Source organism: Octopus sinensis, linkage group LG4 (genome assembly GCF_006345805.1).
Source record: "Octopus sinensis linkage group LG4, ASM634580v1, whole genome shotgun sequence".
Classification (NCBI taxonomy): Eukaryota; Metazoa; Mollusca; class Cephalopoda; order Octopoda; family Octopodidae; genus Octopus; species Octopus sinensis.
In genome coordinates this window covers 127,034,838-127,052,068 of record NC_043000.1, presented here as the reverse complement: position 1 = coordinate 127,052,068, position 17,231 = coordinate 127,034,838, and the positions used below count along the sequence as shown (strand labels likewise).

The 17,231-nt window shown below is 36.0% G+C and overlaps 1 protein-coding gene across 9 annotated transcripts in view; it reads left to right on the top strand.

Moving 5' to 3' along the window:
• Positions 1-17,231, top strand: part of LOC115210341 (nesprin-1) — an 870,646-nt gene that overhangs the window by 596,822 nt on the left and 256,593 nt on the right. For all 9 annotated transcript variants that reach the window (XM_036502466.1, XM_036502469.1, XM_036502465.1 and 6 more), the window contains 2 exons: positions 12,102-12,220; positions 13,830-14,040. In XM_036502466.1, the coding sequence (XP_036358359.1) occupies positions 12,102-12,220; positions 13,830-14,040 (330 nt within the window). The remainder of the gene's footprint in view (positions 1-12,101; positions 12,221-13,829; positions 14,041-17,231) is intronic.

Here is a 17,231-nt window from a genome sequence, read left to right as displayed (position 1 = left end):
ACAATAATAAATGACAGTAATAGTAACAACAACAACAATGAAACTGTGATCAACATACCATCAGTCATTATCTGTTCAAAGTACTGGTAACATTCCAAGAAAATCTAATAAGGCATAGCAAAGGTCACTTTGTCTCACATCTTCACTACCCATAAAATCTGCCTATCCTCTCTCTCTCTCCCTCTCTCCCTCCCTCCCCCCTCTCTCTCTCTCTCTCTCTCTCTCTCTCTTTCTCTCTCTCTCTTTCTCTCCTTTGTCACCTTTTAAAAGGTATCTCAATAACACTGAATTCTAAGTCTTCCTTTTTCTATCTCAATTCATTCTCTCTCTCTCTCTCTCTCTGCTCCACTTTCTTTTTTCCTTTCTCTTTTCTCTCTTTCTTCCATATCAGTTTATAAAAGACCTCTCAATAACACACCATTCTGAATGTCATTGTTGTTCAGAGTGTTTGTAACATATCTCAACTCCCTGTTTTTACACTGATGGAATAATAAATCACAACAAATTCTTCATTGATATAAACCAAGCATGAGCAACCATTTCCAAGAAGGGGGCCACATGAGGCATGGCTCATCATCAGGCAGTCCACACTACATAAAACATAATTTGTTTGACATGCCATTCAGAAAGGCCCCCAGGGCTGGTGTAAATTAATGGTTATCAGCAAAATGATGCCTCAACAATATATTCATCTAACCCATACCTGCATGGAGATATGGACATAAAAAGAAACAAATAATCCATGTGCATATGTGTGTGTGTGTGTGTGTGTGTGATCAATTAGCTTCAGTCATTGATGTGATGTTGTGGTTTGAAATGATGGTTGTATTGGATCATCAGTGAGATGGTGGTGGTGGTGGTGGACACTGCCGTCGCCATCACTACCACCACCGGTTGTGTCTGAATTAAACAACCCCAGTCATTGTGTTGTTTTGCTCCAAGTCAACCTTGATCGAGCATGCATTTAGCCAAAGGCTTTCCAGTCATGACCAACCATCCATCCAATTTTTTTTTATATGCATGGAATCCAAAACTATTTGATCCAATATATTCTTCGTTAAGATGCTGGGGTGTTGACATGAAGGAAATTTGATTGCTTCTTCTAGCAGGTTGAATGACCACTTGGAGGCTTCCTTATGGTGGTGGTGATTTTGTTAATATTTCCCCTTGGCTGATTTTGTTTTCATGAAAGACTAGAAATGAACGACCCCCACTTGTATTAAGGTGACCCTTGTTTACAACATCACACAGTGTCAAGACAAGAAAGAACCCAAAGAACACACACAAATACATACATGCATATGATGGGCTTCTTTCAGTTTCCATCTACTAAATTCACTCACAAGGGCCAGAAGACACTTGGTCATGGTGCCACACTGTGAAACTGAGCTCAAAGCTATTTAGCTGGGAAGTGAACTTCTTAACCATGCAGTTATTCCTGCAAGAAAAGGCATGAACATCTCATAATCTCATTTCTTTTTTAATCTGAGACATTGAGTGTCTATATAAATACACAAGATCTCAGATTTTGGAAAAAAAATAATAAATGTTAAAGTTCCTGGGCTAGCAACCTGCAAGAAATAGTAGCCAAATTTTCCTTAGATCATGCTGTACCATCTTAGAAAATGTAGGACATATTTGTATGATGCTTGGAAAGGAAAATATAAAGATGAGATATTCACAGCTTAGCAGACTTTGATCTTAGATCTGTTAAATCTGAGTTGGCCTGGGGTTAAACAACAACATCACTGTTAAATTTTTGAATATCTTTTACTTTTTTAAATCATCAGATTGTGCCCATGCTGGGGCATTACCTTGAAGGGTTTAGTTGAACAGATTGACTCTGGTACTTATTCTATCAGTCCCTTTAGCTGAACCTCTAAGTTACAGTGAAATAAGCAATCCAACACTGGTTGTGGAGGCAACAAACATAAAGACACACACACACGTGTGTGTATGTCCATCATCATCATCTTCATCATCATCACCATCATCATCCTTTAATATCCATTTTCCATGCTGGCATGGGTTAGATAGTTTGACCAGAGCTAGCAAGCCAGAGAACTGTACCAGGTTCCAGTCTAATTTGGTTTGCTTTCTATGACTGGATGCCCTTCCTAGCGCCAACCATTTCACCCAATGTGCTTCATACCTTTTACATGCCAAGGCTTCCTTACAGTTTCCATCTGTTGAATGAATTCACTTGCACAGTCAGAAGGAATTGGTTGGACAGGGGTTATAGTAGAAGATACTAGCCCAAGGTGCTGTCACGTGGAACTGAACCCAAAATCTTGTGATTGCAAAGCAAGCTTCTTAACTACACAGCCATACCTGCAGCTATATGTACACCTTTCACCTTTCAGTATTTGTGTGTCGCTCATGTATATCTACCACCATTATGATAACCAATACTATCAATACAACCACCCTTACCACCACCACCACTACCACTACTAAAATCTTTACTATCACCACTGCCATCGCCATCACCACCACTGCAACAATCACCACCATGACTACCACAACTATTACCTTAGCAGTCACCATCATCACCACCATCACTACCATCTTTACTTCAATCACCACTGCTGCTACCACCATTGCCTTCACCACTACCCCTACCACTATCATAACCATTACTATCTCTTAGCACATCTACCACAACTACTACCTTCACAACCACCATCACCACCACCACCATAATATAAGCCAACATTAAATAAAGTTAAATGCCACCAATAGCTATTAAGTGGTTCTTAGAACTGATGTCTGGTTCTGTTAAGAGATAAGTCAACCTCCTGTAGTGTGGCTAACATTTTCTAGATGACTTGGAACTTATTCACTAAGTGTACTAAATGTTGCCGTTGTTTAGCTCAAAGTTATCAAGCAGACCCATGTTCAATTAAATGGTATCTGCATATATACAAAAACGTACTTGTAGTATTTCTTATACTCAAAATATGTATGAGCTGCTGATCTGCTTCTATAACCATATGACAGTTTCATTTCTTATGTGAGACAAGTTTGTATGTTGTTTACTTTGCCCTTTAACATTTAAATAATTTGTATCAAGTCCAAATGTTCTTCTTTTATGTTCAAACTGACCAAATCTGGCCTCTCACACCTATTTTATCAAGTCCAAATGTTCTTCTTGTTTTATGTTCAAACTGACTTCTCACACCTATTTTACAATGTCGTTCTGAAAAATAAACAATCACAACATTGAAATCTTTAAGCTACAAGATAATTAAAAAAATATGAATAAGTATTACATTAGATAGAGTAATCTGAATGCTAAAAGGGTTAAATGTCTCTCTATTGTATGTAGGATGGAGCAGCTACCACACAGAAATACATTATAGGCAAGAGCTAATAAGGGAGCCTCTATATGGCTGCCCAACATGTTAGAAATAGCAGCCAAATCTCCCTTTGTTAGATTGAAGTCCAAAAAGGTTGGAATGTTTTAAATTTTATAGGCTTCAACTTCACAAAGATATTGACATATGGGCCTAGTTGTCTCAAACAATCCTTCTAGCATCCAGTCTATGTTTCCACATGGTCGATGATAAGAAGGACATCGATCTATTCAAAAAGTATGACAAGAAACATGACATAATCTATAACAAAAACTGGCATTTTTTCTGTTGTGTGCACCACATGACGAAGGACCACAATAAATAATGAGATTCTAACATGGTAAAGCAGAAATAGAATGAGGAGGATGCTGGCAATGATGACATTGATGAAGAATAAAATACTCAAAGCCCTAGGTCCATCATCATCATCATCATTTAATATCTGCCATCCATGCTGGCTTGGGTTCAGTTATTTTGATGGGTCCTGAAGAGTAAGAGAACTACATTGTACTCCAATGTCTAAAGCTGAATGCCAACCATTTTACAGAATGTACTGGGTGCTTTCTTTTTATAGCACCAAAACTAGTGATGACCACTTTGTACTATTGCAAGGCTAAGGGCCTAAATGGACCCTTCTTCCCCCTTACTTTTTTGCACTCACACACACACACAATGTGCTTTTGTGGTGTGTGCGTGTGTATGTGCGTGTATATGCATATGTGTGTATAGGTGCATGTATGCGTTTGTGTATGTATATCTATCTATCTATCAGCTATCTATATATGTATTGTCACACATATATACATATTTATATGCGTATGCATGTGTTGCGCATGTATAAATAAACATAAATGCACTCACGCAGACATTGCTAGACATATATACATATATATCATTTCAGAAGAAGTGCTAGATGATAGATATATCTATTTGCTATTAAGTTGTGAATTCATGCATATTGTGCAGTTAAAATTAGACTGAAATATAATATTACTCTGTTTAGATTTAGCTGTTGTAGGCATATGATATATAGCATTCAGTTGTTTTGATGGGTCCTGAAGTTGTGGGTTCAATTGTTTTGCTGGATCCTGAAGAGTAGGAGGACTACATTGTACTCCAGTGTCTACTTTGATACATCAGCTAAGGCTGAATGCCAACCATTTTACAGAATGTACTGGGTGCTTTCTTTTTATAGCACCAGCACCAGTGATGATCACCTTGTACTATTGCAAGGCTAAGGGCCTAAATGGACCATTCTTGTAACTGAGGGAGAACAGAAGAGAGAGTGTCCAATTATTCTGGGCAGAGAGATGAAGGAGGGTAAGAGGAGAGGATGGTGATGAAGAACAAAGGGATTAATGGCAATGTTGAAACAAATTCAGGGATACAGTTGAAAATGTGATAGGACAGATTGTGTAGGGAAGTTAAGGGGGTTTTATTAAACATTTAAGAATAAACATTAAAAAATAAATCAGTTTTAGCTTTGCTCATCATTGTGAATTTATAAAGATGGAAGATGGTTGCAAGTGGTTACATGATAAAATTTCAGAAACCATTTTAGTTCCAGCTGGAGGATTTGTTTTAATCAAAGAGAAGGATCACGTATGCATGTCATTTAGCATGCCTGATCCCATGGCCATCAAAATTACAGCTGTTGCTTGGGATATATGATGAAAGGGAGAGAGAATTAGTGAGAAACATTCTAAAGATAAAGGAACTTGGTTAAGATGATTAGATATAATCAACAGTAGTCGCAGTAGTGGTAACAACAGCATAATTTCACTGCCATCAGCTTTATGTTTAGCTTCCCCATTTTGACGCATGTTGGGCTATAGAAAATTAGATCGGAAATTGAAACAATGAATAAAATAAATTGAATTCCTGAATGTAATTTCGATGTTCACCCTTTGGGAATTAGTTTCCATTCTGTAATTTTTTTTTTAATTAGAAACAAAAAATAAGAAATATACAATAGAAATGAGTGTATAAATGGTGATGGAGGAAAATAATGTATGCATATCATTACTACAATCTCAAATCTGAAATTGTGGTTTTGGATTGAAGCTAGAATATTTAGTTTTGAATCTATTCTCTGTAACAAGTTATTTTATTGACCCACCTTAAAATAATCAGGTTTTTTACTTTTTTAGTATTCTTTATTAATGGATTTTAAAATAAAAAAAATTTAATTGCAAAGAAAGAAAAATAGGACTTATAAAATCAAATTCCAAATGCATGTAGCCATAAATTATGAGTTTATACTTGTTGTAAGTAGGTATTTTATGATATGCACTAAGGACACTTAATTCTTCATGTTTTAGTTCACTTAGCCAAAGGAAATAAGTACCATATATTTTTGGAATGTTATTTATGATACACTAGTGCCCTATGAAGAGGGACATTTCTCTTTCATCTACATAACATTATTTGGTGCTAAGCAACTGTTTCAGCCATTGCTAGGGCTTGTAATGGCATAGCAAAACCATAATCAAAAGAAAACAGTTTGCCTGTTTCTGTATAAAGCCTGTATTCTTTCAAAGCATCAATTTTAATCAGTTGAAGATATGGATACTACCAATCACTAATAATAAAAATAGATATAATGAAATTTAATGTTTTTAAAAGAAACTTCTCCCTGTCCCCACCCCCACTCCAATCATATTTGCTGAAAATTATTTATGCTATAGCTTCAGAAATTGAGTGCATTACTACTACTACTACTATACTACTACTACTACTACTGCTGCTGCTGCTGCTGCTATTATAATTATGATTATTATTATTGTTGTTGTTGTTGTTTTTTGTTGTTTTTTTTGTGTAAAAGAAGGAAACAGTTTGATTTAAAAAAGAAAAATTAATTAAAACTAAATGAAAGAATCTCATTTCCAACTTGGAAAAATGCCTTAGACCATTGTTTATTTTGAGATTCTGTGAAAAATAGAAGTTATAAAGAATTTATGAAGGATCACAAAGAAGAATTCAGGAAATGTGCTGGATCACATGAAAGAAATGAGTAATGTCAACAAGGATTGCTATGAAAATGTTGATACTGCATCTCAAATAATGTAACACACAAAAGATTAAAATAGAAATTAGTCAAACAACACATCCATCACAAAAAGCTGGCCTAATTGACTGACGCTCCATCTATTTTCTCTGGGAAAGTTCTGGGGGTAGAGTCTTCTGGCACCTCCTCCATAGGATCTTATTGAAAGTAAACATTACACTTTCCTGCTGGATTCCCAAGCTTGAGACTATGAATATTATCCAATCGGCCCATTCTTGGTCTACCCCTAAGTTTCTTGCTGGTTGACTCAATTTGAAGAACCTTGTTTTGTGATCCTTTCTTGTGACATTCTGATCACATATCCATAATACTGGAACTGTAACCTTTCTATGTAAGAAGCTGTAGCTCAACCTGGAAAGACTTCTTGTTTGTGAGCTCCATACCCTGTCAAGTAACATTAGCCCAAAGATCTTTCAGTGGAACCCCATTTTTTTTTTTTGTATATCATGATCTTATTGTAGACAGTGCTCAGGTGCACTACAATATATATGTTTTTAAAAAATTGATAGAAAAATTAGATGTAATGGAGATATCTTTTCTTCATTTATTTATATACACACATAAAAAGTCTGAATTTTCCAACACTAGACAACAACATAAATAACAAAATAAAAAGGAGTTGAGCAATATTCTATCTCCTTTCCTTAGGAAAATCCAAACTTTCCAAATCTGTTTATAAATAAAAGATACCTCCCTATTTCACAAAAACTTTTATTCATATATATATATATATATATATACATGCATGTATAATATTAAACATTGTAACTTATATATGTATCTGTATATACACACATATATCATATTTATAAATAATTATTAAGCATTTAATGTGTGTATGTATGTATATATGTATGTATGTATGTATATATGTGTGTATATATATATATATATATATATATATATATATATATATATATATCATTTGTAAAAACTTATATTTGTAGGCGTGTGGGAGTGTGGGTGGTGCTTTGGGAGGTTCAGTCAGCTTTTTGTCGTTGAGTCTTTGCAACATTAAGCTCTTTTTTATTTGTCTTCTTTCTCTGGTTGCTTATGGTAGCTTGTAATCTCAATTGGTCTTAACTCAATGTTCAAATCGAATAAGGTAGTTACACCCTAATATACAAAAAAAGAATGGATCAATACAGCTGTAATATCATTAGTCTGTTCACTAAGGATTAACCTGGATCTAAACAGTTATGAACAAAATTGTTTTTTGCTTTTTTTTTTGTATTCAAGACCCCTGTTTAGTATATTTAGTTTGTGTGTAGTAGGAAGTTTGAAGAGTAAGACTTAAATTGATTTTCTTGCAAGTTTAAAAAGAGATGAAGTCAAAATTTGAGTGAACTATAATCAGATGGGGAAAAACCATGGTTAAGAGCACTTTTAATTTACTTTATTACTCCTGTAGCGTATGAAACTTTCCCAATATATCGCTAAGCTATACCAATAGAATATCTTCATTATCACAAGATTCTAATAAGCTGAGGCAATAAAACTTCATCTCAAACAGTCAGCCTGATAAAATGCTGTAGTAAAACTGATGCTAAAAATTGTTTGCCTGTATTATTTACTATGTTTATTAGTGCAGTGAATTGTTGATTTCTATAAAGTAATATGACTGGAGCCTATTTTAGTCTGTAAATTCTTAGTGATGGGAAATTTGTTTTGAGCCTGTAATGATTCAGTAAAAAAGTAAGAGAGTTTTCCTGCATTTGTCATCCCCTCTAATATTTCTGTACTGCAGAATATAGTATAAGGTGGCGAGCTGGCAGAAGCATTAACATGCCGGGCGAAATGCTTAGCGGTATTTTGTCTGCCGTAACATTCTGAGTTCAAATTCCACCGAGGTCGACTTTGACTTTCATCCTTTCGGGATCAATAAATTAAGTACCAGTTACGCAATGGGGTCGATGTAATCGACTTCATCACTTTGTCTGTCCTTGTTTGTTCCCTCTGTGTTTTGCCCCTTGTGGGCAATAAAGGAATAAGAATATAGAAATAACACTTTTGAAAAGAAGACAAGATTGTTTCAGTAACTTAATGGTTTAAAAGTAATTTCTGCTCTTTATGAGACTTGTTTTTTTTCTTCAGGGTCAAAATCCTGGCTATATCACCTGTTTGTTTACTGGGATCTTAGGGTGTGCACCAACAGTTATGTAATGTCAATTCTGTTTTATATTGGTTTTAAATTTTAGCACAAGGACAATAATTTTGGGGCAGGGGTAAGTCGATTATATCAACCCCCACCCTGCTCAACTGGTAATTATTTTATCAACCCTGAAAGATGAAAGGCTATTTGAATTCACAGCTTAAAGACAGACAAAATGCTGCTAAACGTTTTACTTGGCATACTGACAATTCTTATTTCTTTACTGCCCACAAGGGGCTAAACATAGAGGGGACAAACAAGGACAAACAAAGGGATTAAGTCGACTACATCGACCCCAGTGCATAACTGGTACTTATTTAAGCGACTCTGAAAGGATGAAAGGCTAAGTCAATCTCGGCGGAATTTGAGCTCAGAATGTAGCAGCAGACGAAATACCACTAAGCATTTCACCTGGCATGCTAACGTTTCTGCCACCTCGCCGCCTTACTGACAATTCTACCAACTTGCTGCCTTAAATCTGTTTTATATTGATATGAGTATTTAATGCCATTTCAAAATTGTCAGTGCACCATGAACTGCAGAAGAGAAGACACTGAACAAACAAATGGTGTACCACAGATAAGTACTTACAAAAATAAATCCATGGTCCAGCAGCCATTATGTGATCTTTTCACATTCTAGAAGTAGCAGCCATATTTCCCTCAAATCTCACCCTGCCATTTTGAAATAAGAAAAGACACATTAGATAATACAATATTAGACATGATACTGGAATGATGGGATGGTCATGACTGGAAAGAATATTTTTTTCATCAGTCAGCTTCTCAACCTCAATCAGTGTTGAGCTTGGGCCAAACCACAACTATTATAGATGTGAGTGCAGAAGCAAAATTTGCTTATGGGTCCAAACCCAGTTTTTCAGAAGAATGTTTAAAGTGTTTTCATTGCTTCCAAAAAAAATTTTAGGAGCAACACTTGCACACCTTGTTCTTGAACCTATGACTACAGAAATAATGAAGAAGGCTCAGCACTTACTTGCTTAAATCTTTCTCCTCCTGTGGAGCATTGGCCATCAACAACTTTTCACCACTGTTCTTGACTCTAGGATCTTTTCCTCTCCCAGGTCTTGTTGGTTTCAAAGTGTCTTTGATGCTTCTGTAACTTTGCTTGTTTTCTAGGTAGGGGTTTTGACCCTACGCAAACCCATTTTTGTCTCTGAGAAGAGATGATCCATTTTTTCACTGTAAGAGTTGCTGAAGTATGGAACAAACTGCCAGCTTCAGTTGTTAGTTGTCGGAGCACTGCATCCTTCAAAACTTCCATGCTTCCTGAGATTCGCCAACACTACACCTGATTTTCTCCCTCCATACACACGCAAGCATGTATCTGACTCATACACTGTTCACTTCCCAGACATATGTACATTACTGCATATTTTTTATACGAACTTTTGACAAGTTGTGGTGCACCTGAGCACTGTATACAATAATTTCATTATTATATTATATTAGTCTGGCCTCTATCTTTTGACTTGTCCAACACAAGGGATTCTGCTAGAATCTTGCACTTCACTAGCATAGTTCTCAGATTCAGTGCAGCACACATTCCACCACACTACAGTAAGAACTGAACCTTGTGGTGGAAGCCTTCATGCTGCCTTCCTTGACTCATATCTTACAATCTTATCAATGGGAAAAAAAGGAAGGTCATATTAAATAAGATAGTTCTTAATCCCTGATATACAAAAAGAAAGGATCATCACAACTGAAATAGCTTTAATCATAAATCTATTCAATCATGGACTGGCCTGAATCTAAACACTAACAGCAAAAACAAAGAAAAATTGTTCTTTTTATTTTCCATTTTATTTCTGTTTTCCTGTTATTCAAGACTTGTTTGATATGTTTAGCTGTTGTGTGCTGTAAGAATTTTGAAGAGTAAGACTTAAATTGATTTTCTTGCAAGTTTAAAAGAGAGATAAAGTCAAAATTTGAGTGAGCTATAATCAGATGGGGGGAAAACCATGGTTAAGAACACTTTTAATTTACTTTATTACTCCTCTTAGTATATGAAACTTTTCCCAATATCTCGCTAAACCATAGCAATAGAATATCTTCATTATCACGAGTTTCTAATAAGCTGCAGCAATAAAACTTCATTTCAAACAGTCAGCATGATAATATGGTTGACTAAAATGGATGCTAAAAATTGTTTGCCTGTATTATTTACTATGTTTATTAGTGTAGTGAATTGTTGATTTCTATAAAGTAATATGATTGGAACCTATTTTGGTCTGAAAATTCTTAGTGATAGGAAATTTGTATCCAATCGGTATTATTTCAGTGATAACATAAAAGCTTAGGTCTCTAAATGGTATCAGCCATTAACTATAATTAAAGCTACATTTCATTCTTTTGTCTGCAATAATTGATGATAATTATACAGCATTTAAATTAAGCTTGACAAGTATTATTGCTTTGTAACTCAAATAATGAAGTTGTTCAACCATTTAGTTTGGTTTCAAGGTAACATTGTCATAGAAACAGATCAATTTTATTGCTTATCCTTTTCTGTTTAGGTCTTAATAATTAACCATTCAAGAAACGGTGTTTGAGTGTCATAATGGAACTGAAAGTTTATAAGAAACAAAAGATGCAAACCAACTAGGTTGTTACTTCAAATCCTGATCATGTCATGTGCCATACAGACTGGGTGACATTAATATTTGTTGATTAATAGATATTGGATTCTGAAACACAAGAAGAGACTAGTTTCAGACCCTTTGTTGTTGTGCCCAACTTCAAAGACATTTTATATAATATTTTCAGAGATAAAATTTCATGAAGATATGCTGAGGGAAATTTTATCAATTACTATAATTTTCTTATCAAGCTTGCTCCATTGATATTTGTTATTCTAAATTTCCACTTCTGGTTTTCAAATTTTTCACACAACATAAATAGATACAATCATTAATAATTGAAGTGTACATAAATAATATTAACATTGAGCATACCACGTTTGATGGCATATAAAATGCAATTTTTTTTTCAATAAAAATTCTCCAGCTCCTGTATGCAAAATGGTGCTTAAATTTATTTTCCCGAATATGCAAACTTTTCAGCACCCCCTTGTATGTCACAGTCTCTTTGTTAGTGGAGGCACATGGCCTAGTGGTTAGAGCAGCGGACTCGCGGTCGAGGGATCGCGGGTTCAAATCTCAGAGCGAGCGATGTGTGTGTTTATGAGCGAAATACCTAAGTTCCACATGGCTCCGGCAGAAGGTAATGGCGAACTTCTGCTGACTCTTTCCCCACAACTTTCTCTCACTCTTTCCTCTTGCAGCTCACCTGCGACGGCTCAGTGTCCCGTCCAGGTGGGGAACCTATACACCAAGGAAACTAGGAAACCGGACCTAGCCAGGTGTGGCTCGAGAAGGAACAAACAACAGTCTCTTTGTTGCTCTCTACCTTGTCTTACAATATTTGCTACAATGTTTCTGTTATATTTTTAAAGATATTTCTATGACATTATTTATATGTTGCTATTTTCTTTAACTTTGCAGAAACTATCACATAAACTTGAGTCAAGCAGCAACAAGCTGAAACAAATTAAATCTAAACAGGAAACTATCACTAAAACACTCAGCAGCCATGATGTACAACTGGTGGATGACAAAGTCAGGTGAGTATCACTCACAAAATAACAACGGTCTCTTCTACGAAGGGGTGCTGGCTTTAGGGGCATCATGAAAAGCCTGGTTGGAAGCCCAGCCTTCTGAGTTCTTTTACAAGGCTTAGAAAAACTGAAAGACCACTACAATAAGTGTGTGAATCTGAGAGGGGAATATGTTTGATAAAATCCTAATTAACCTTGGGCAAGTGTCTTCTACTATAGCCTCAGGCTGACCAAAGCCTTCTGAGTGGATTTGGCAGACAGAAACTGAAAGAAGCCCATTGTTTATGCATATATATGTGTGTGTCTGTGTTTGTCCCCACCAACATCGCTTGACAACCGATGCTGGTGTTTAATAAAATCATAATTAACCTTGGGCAAGTGTCTTCTACTGTAGCCTCGGGCCAACCAAAGCTTTGTGAGTGGATTTGGCAGACAGAAACTGAAAGAAGCCTGTCGTTTCTATGTATATATATATATGTGTGTGTGTGTTTGTGTGTCTGTGTTTGTCCCCCCAACATTGCTTGACAACCGATGTTGGTGTGTTTATGTCCCCATAACTTAGCGGTTCGGCAAAAGAGACCGATAGAATAAGTACTAGGCTTACAAAGAATAAGTCCTGTGGTCAATTTGCTCGACTAAAGGCAGTGCTCCAGCATGACCACAGTCAAATGAGTGAAACAAGTAAAAGAGTAAAGCGAGTAAATTGATCCTCCTGTATTTTCTTTTACCCAAAGCCAGAAACTTTTCAGCCCCACCTCGTATGTCACAGTCTCTTTTTGTTCTCTACCATGTGTTACATATTTGCTATGATATTTCTATTAATCTATTCTTGTCAACTTTTATGTCCCACTATTTTGGACACACATCTACATGCGCACATTACTATATGTTATACTGTTTTATCGCAAGAATCCTGTTTGCAAACACCCCCTCCCACTGACTCATATCACCTATTACTCAATGTCTGTCACTGTATCCAGGTCGCATATTGAATCCTTAACTGTTACACCGTTCCAGCAAAATAAATATAACCTACCTCTATATTTCATTTTTCTCTATATCTCATCATCCATTCTTATTCGTTTGACTATATGTCTCTCTCTCTCTTCCCTCATTGCATCATTTAAAATTCTATTCTTGCATGTTTTTAATCACACTCCCTCTCTCTATATCATGTTTACTTCTTTCCATTATGCTTCCCTCTCTCTTTTATATCACCCTGCTTATACTCTTTTGCTCTTTCTCATTTAATCAACTTCTTTATCTCCTTGCTTTTCTCTTTCACTCTCTCTTATTCATTTCCTCCTCCTCCCTTGATTTTTCTCTTTCACCCTCTCTTATTCATCTCCTCTCTCCTTTACTCTTTCTCCACCTTTCACTCTTTTTCTCCCCTCTTCTTTCTAACTTCCTTTCTTTTCCATACATATCTTATTGATACTGGACAGATTAAACTCATTCACAATTAACCGTTACACAATTCAGAACTATAATTCACTGAACCATGCAATACACTATAAAACATCCTAAGCTAGCATTTTATCTTCAAGCCATCCAACCAAATTGACTGCAATCAGTTTGCTGAAAATATAATTCAAAAAAATCTCTTGTTATCTAGATCTGCAGAGAAAAAGTGTGATGAATTGGTCACAAGAGCCAATAAGCAGCTATTTGCCACTAGTACCAATGATCAGTCGATTCAAGAATTCAAAAACCAAGTCGACGGAATATTGGCCTGGCTCAAAGAAATGTCCAATCATATTTCTAGTCAAGATAACAATATTTCCTATCTGGTCAGTGACGCCAACAAACGGGTGAACGATATCAAAGTAAGTAATCTCATCTTATTTCCTATATCATCGTTGTTGTCATCATTGTCATCATCATCTTCACCAGTTATATCATTGTCATCATCATCACCAACATCTTTGTCATCCTCACCATCATCTTTGTCACTAACACTACCACCACCATCATTATCATTACTTTAACACCATTATTATCATCATCGCTACAACCATCATCACCACCACCACCACCACAACTACCATCACCACCACCATCATCATCATTGTCACCACCATCCTCATCGTCATCTTTATTCTTTTGCTCTTTTCCGGTTTCTTATTTCTTTATTGCCCACAAGGGGCTAAACATAGAGGGGACAAACAAGGATAAAGGGATTAAATCGATTACATCTATCCCAGTATATAACCGGTACTTAATTTATCAACCCCAAAAGGATGAAAAGCAAAGTTGACCTCAGCAGAATTTGAACTAAGAACGTTAAGACAGATGAAATGCCACTAAGCATTTTGCCTGATGTGCTAACGCTTCTGCCAGCTCGCTGCCTTCATTTCTGTCTGGTTTCTGTCATCAACAAAGCCTTGTGAGTGGATTTGGTAGATGAAAACTGAAAGAAGCCCATCATATCATTTAATGTCCATATTTCATGCTGACATTGTTTAGATGCATTGACAGGATCTGATGGGCTGAAAACTGCATCATACTCCAGTATCTGTTTGACATGGTTTCCACAGCTTGATGCCCTTCCTAACACTAACTACTTTATGCCATGTCTTGGGTGCATTTTTTGTGCACCAGCAATAATGTGGTTGTCATGCACCTTGCAAGACTATGAGCCTGGAGGACATGGGGATGAGGGATTAAATTATGATTGAGCGACTGGGAACAGAGCAGGTTCTTGTAGTAGAGGGAGAGAATTATTAGTAGGAGCTTCTAAGGAACAGGTATTAGGGTTGAGGCATGCAGGTGGCCTCTCAAGAACCAATGTGAGTAGACATGTGGGGGAGAGCATTGCAAGTTTGTATGGGGAACAGGAGATAAGAGGATGGGGAGACAACCTGCAACTGTAAAAATTGAATAGGGTTTCAGGGTTGGAGGAGGATAGAGGAATGCAGGTGGGGAGAGAGCAGTAGGATAGTAATGATACAGCTGATGGGGGGAGGACAAGAAAGACGATAAGGTGAGGTAGGCTGTAAGGATGGGGAAAAGGTAGGCATAGAGCATTGTAACTCTTTGAGAGGGTATGTATATGTATAGTGAAGGTATTTTGCTTTGTGGTGAGGGTATTTGGCTAACAATCCTAAAGTCATAAGTTCAATTCCTGGTAGCACATTTCCTTAATCAAGAAACTTTATTTCATATTGCTCCGGTCAGCTCACTGGCAAAAATGAGTTGTACCTGTAATTCAAAGGGTCGACCTTGTCACATTCTGTGCCACACTGAATCTTCCTATGATCTACGTTAAGGATGTACATGTCTGTGGAATACTCAGCCACTTGCACATTAATTTTCAGTAGCAGGCTGTTTCATTTATCAGATCAACTGAAATCTTTGTGATAACCAATGGAGTGCCTTGAATGTGTGTGTGTGTTTGAGTGTGTGTGTGTGTGTGTGTGTGTGTGTGTGTGTGTGTGTGTGTGTGTGTGTGTGTGTGTGTATTAGCATATGGGTCTGTAGAAATGTAGGAATGTGTTTCTCTTATAACACCATGTCCCATATTATAAACTATAAGATAAATCATTCAAAATAAAGAAAATCCAAAATTGAAATCAGGTTACTTTCACTTTGTAATTGAGTTTATTGCCTAATCAAACTGAAGTGAATGACACCAGAAATTTTTAACTGTTTTATAAATATAGATAGATATAGTGAAGCCTTTCTAAAACAAGAAGAAATAAAGGATAGTTTTTATATCAGCCAAAATTATTGGTAATACAATTCTCTCTGAATAATCCAGCAATAAAAATTATAATATCTAACAATTGCTGAGAGAAATGATGTTTCTAAACTTGGTTTCTTGAATAATTACAAAAATCTATTGTCATTTTATGTTGGATATATATACTGTATCTTTGTTTGATCACTACAGTTAAACTGCATGCATTCAAATTAAGAATCAAGTGTTTGCAAAAGCGATAAGTTTACTGTTCAAATGATTGAATTTATATAAACTTGACCAAAAGGTGGTGGTTTTCGTCCAGTCTTAATTCATATTTTATTTCATGTAATAATGTCCCATTTTCTCTTTTTCTCCTCTGGAAAATATCTATGTGGCTATCTATATATATAGGTCTATCTATCTATCTGTATATATATATATACATATATATATATATATATATATATATATATATATATATATATATATATTATATATATATATATATCGCTGCCAGCCTCCCCTGGCACCCACTACACTCACAGAGTGGTTGGTGTTAGGAAGAGCATCCAGCCGTAGAAACACTGCTAGATCAGACTGGAGCCTGGTGCAGCCTCCTGTCTTCCCGGACCCCAGTTGAACCATCCGACCCATGTTAGCTTGGAAAACAGATGTTAAACGATGATGATGATATATATATATATATATATATATATATATATATATATATATATGGTACTTCAGCAAAATTTGAATCTAAATTTTGCTGAACTTATATATATTATATATATATATATATATATATATATATATATATATATGTATGTATGTATGTATGTATGGATAATATATGTTTATATGTGGGCCTGATTCTCCGTGGTTACAACAAGTGTTCCAGTTGATATTATCGACCAAACAGCCTACCCATGAAATTAACATGCAAATGGTTGAACACTATACAAACACAGGTACCCATGTGACAAGGCTGGCCCTTTGAAATACACGTATATGAGAGAATGAGACAGACTGTGCAGGAAGAAAAGATACATACATATACATCACCTTTCACTAAGAGCTCCCATTCCTCTATTCCTGTTTTCAGAGTGCCAGACAAAACAGGTCCAGAGTAACATAAATGCTGGGGATGAGAACGTGATATTGAGTGGATATTTTTGCCTTATTTTTCAACTATTAGGTGTCTTGGGGTATTTTATTGTAGTTCCCTGGACTGATTTTTATTTTAAAATATTCCAAACTTTACCATTTATTCCAAATGACCAGCAAGCCATTATGTGGTTGAGAAGCAATGAGAGGTCTCTATCTGTCTCAGTCTTG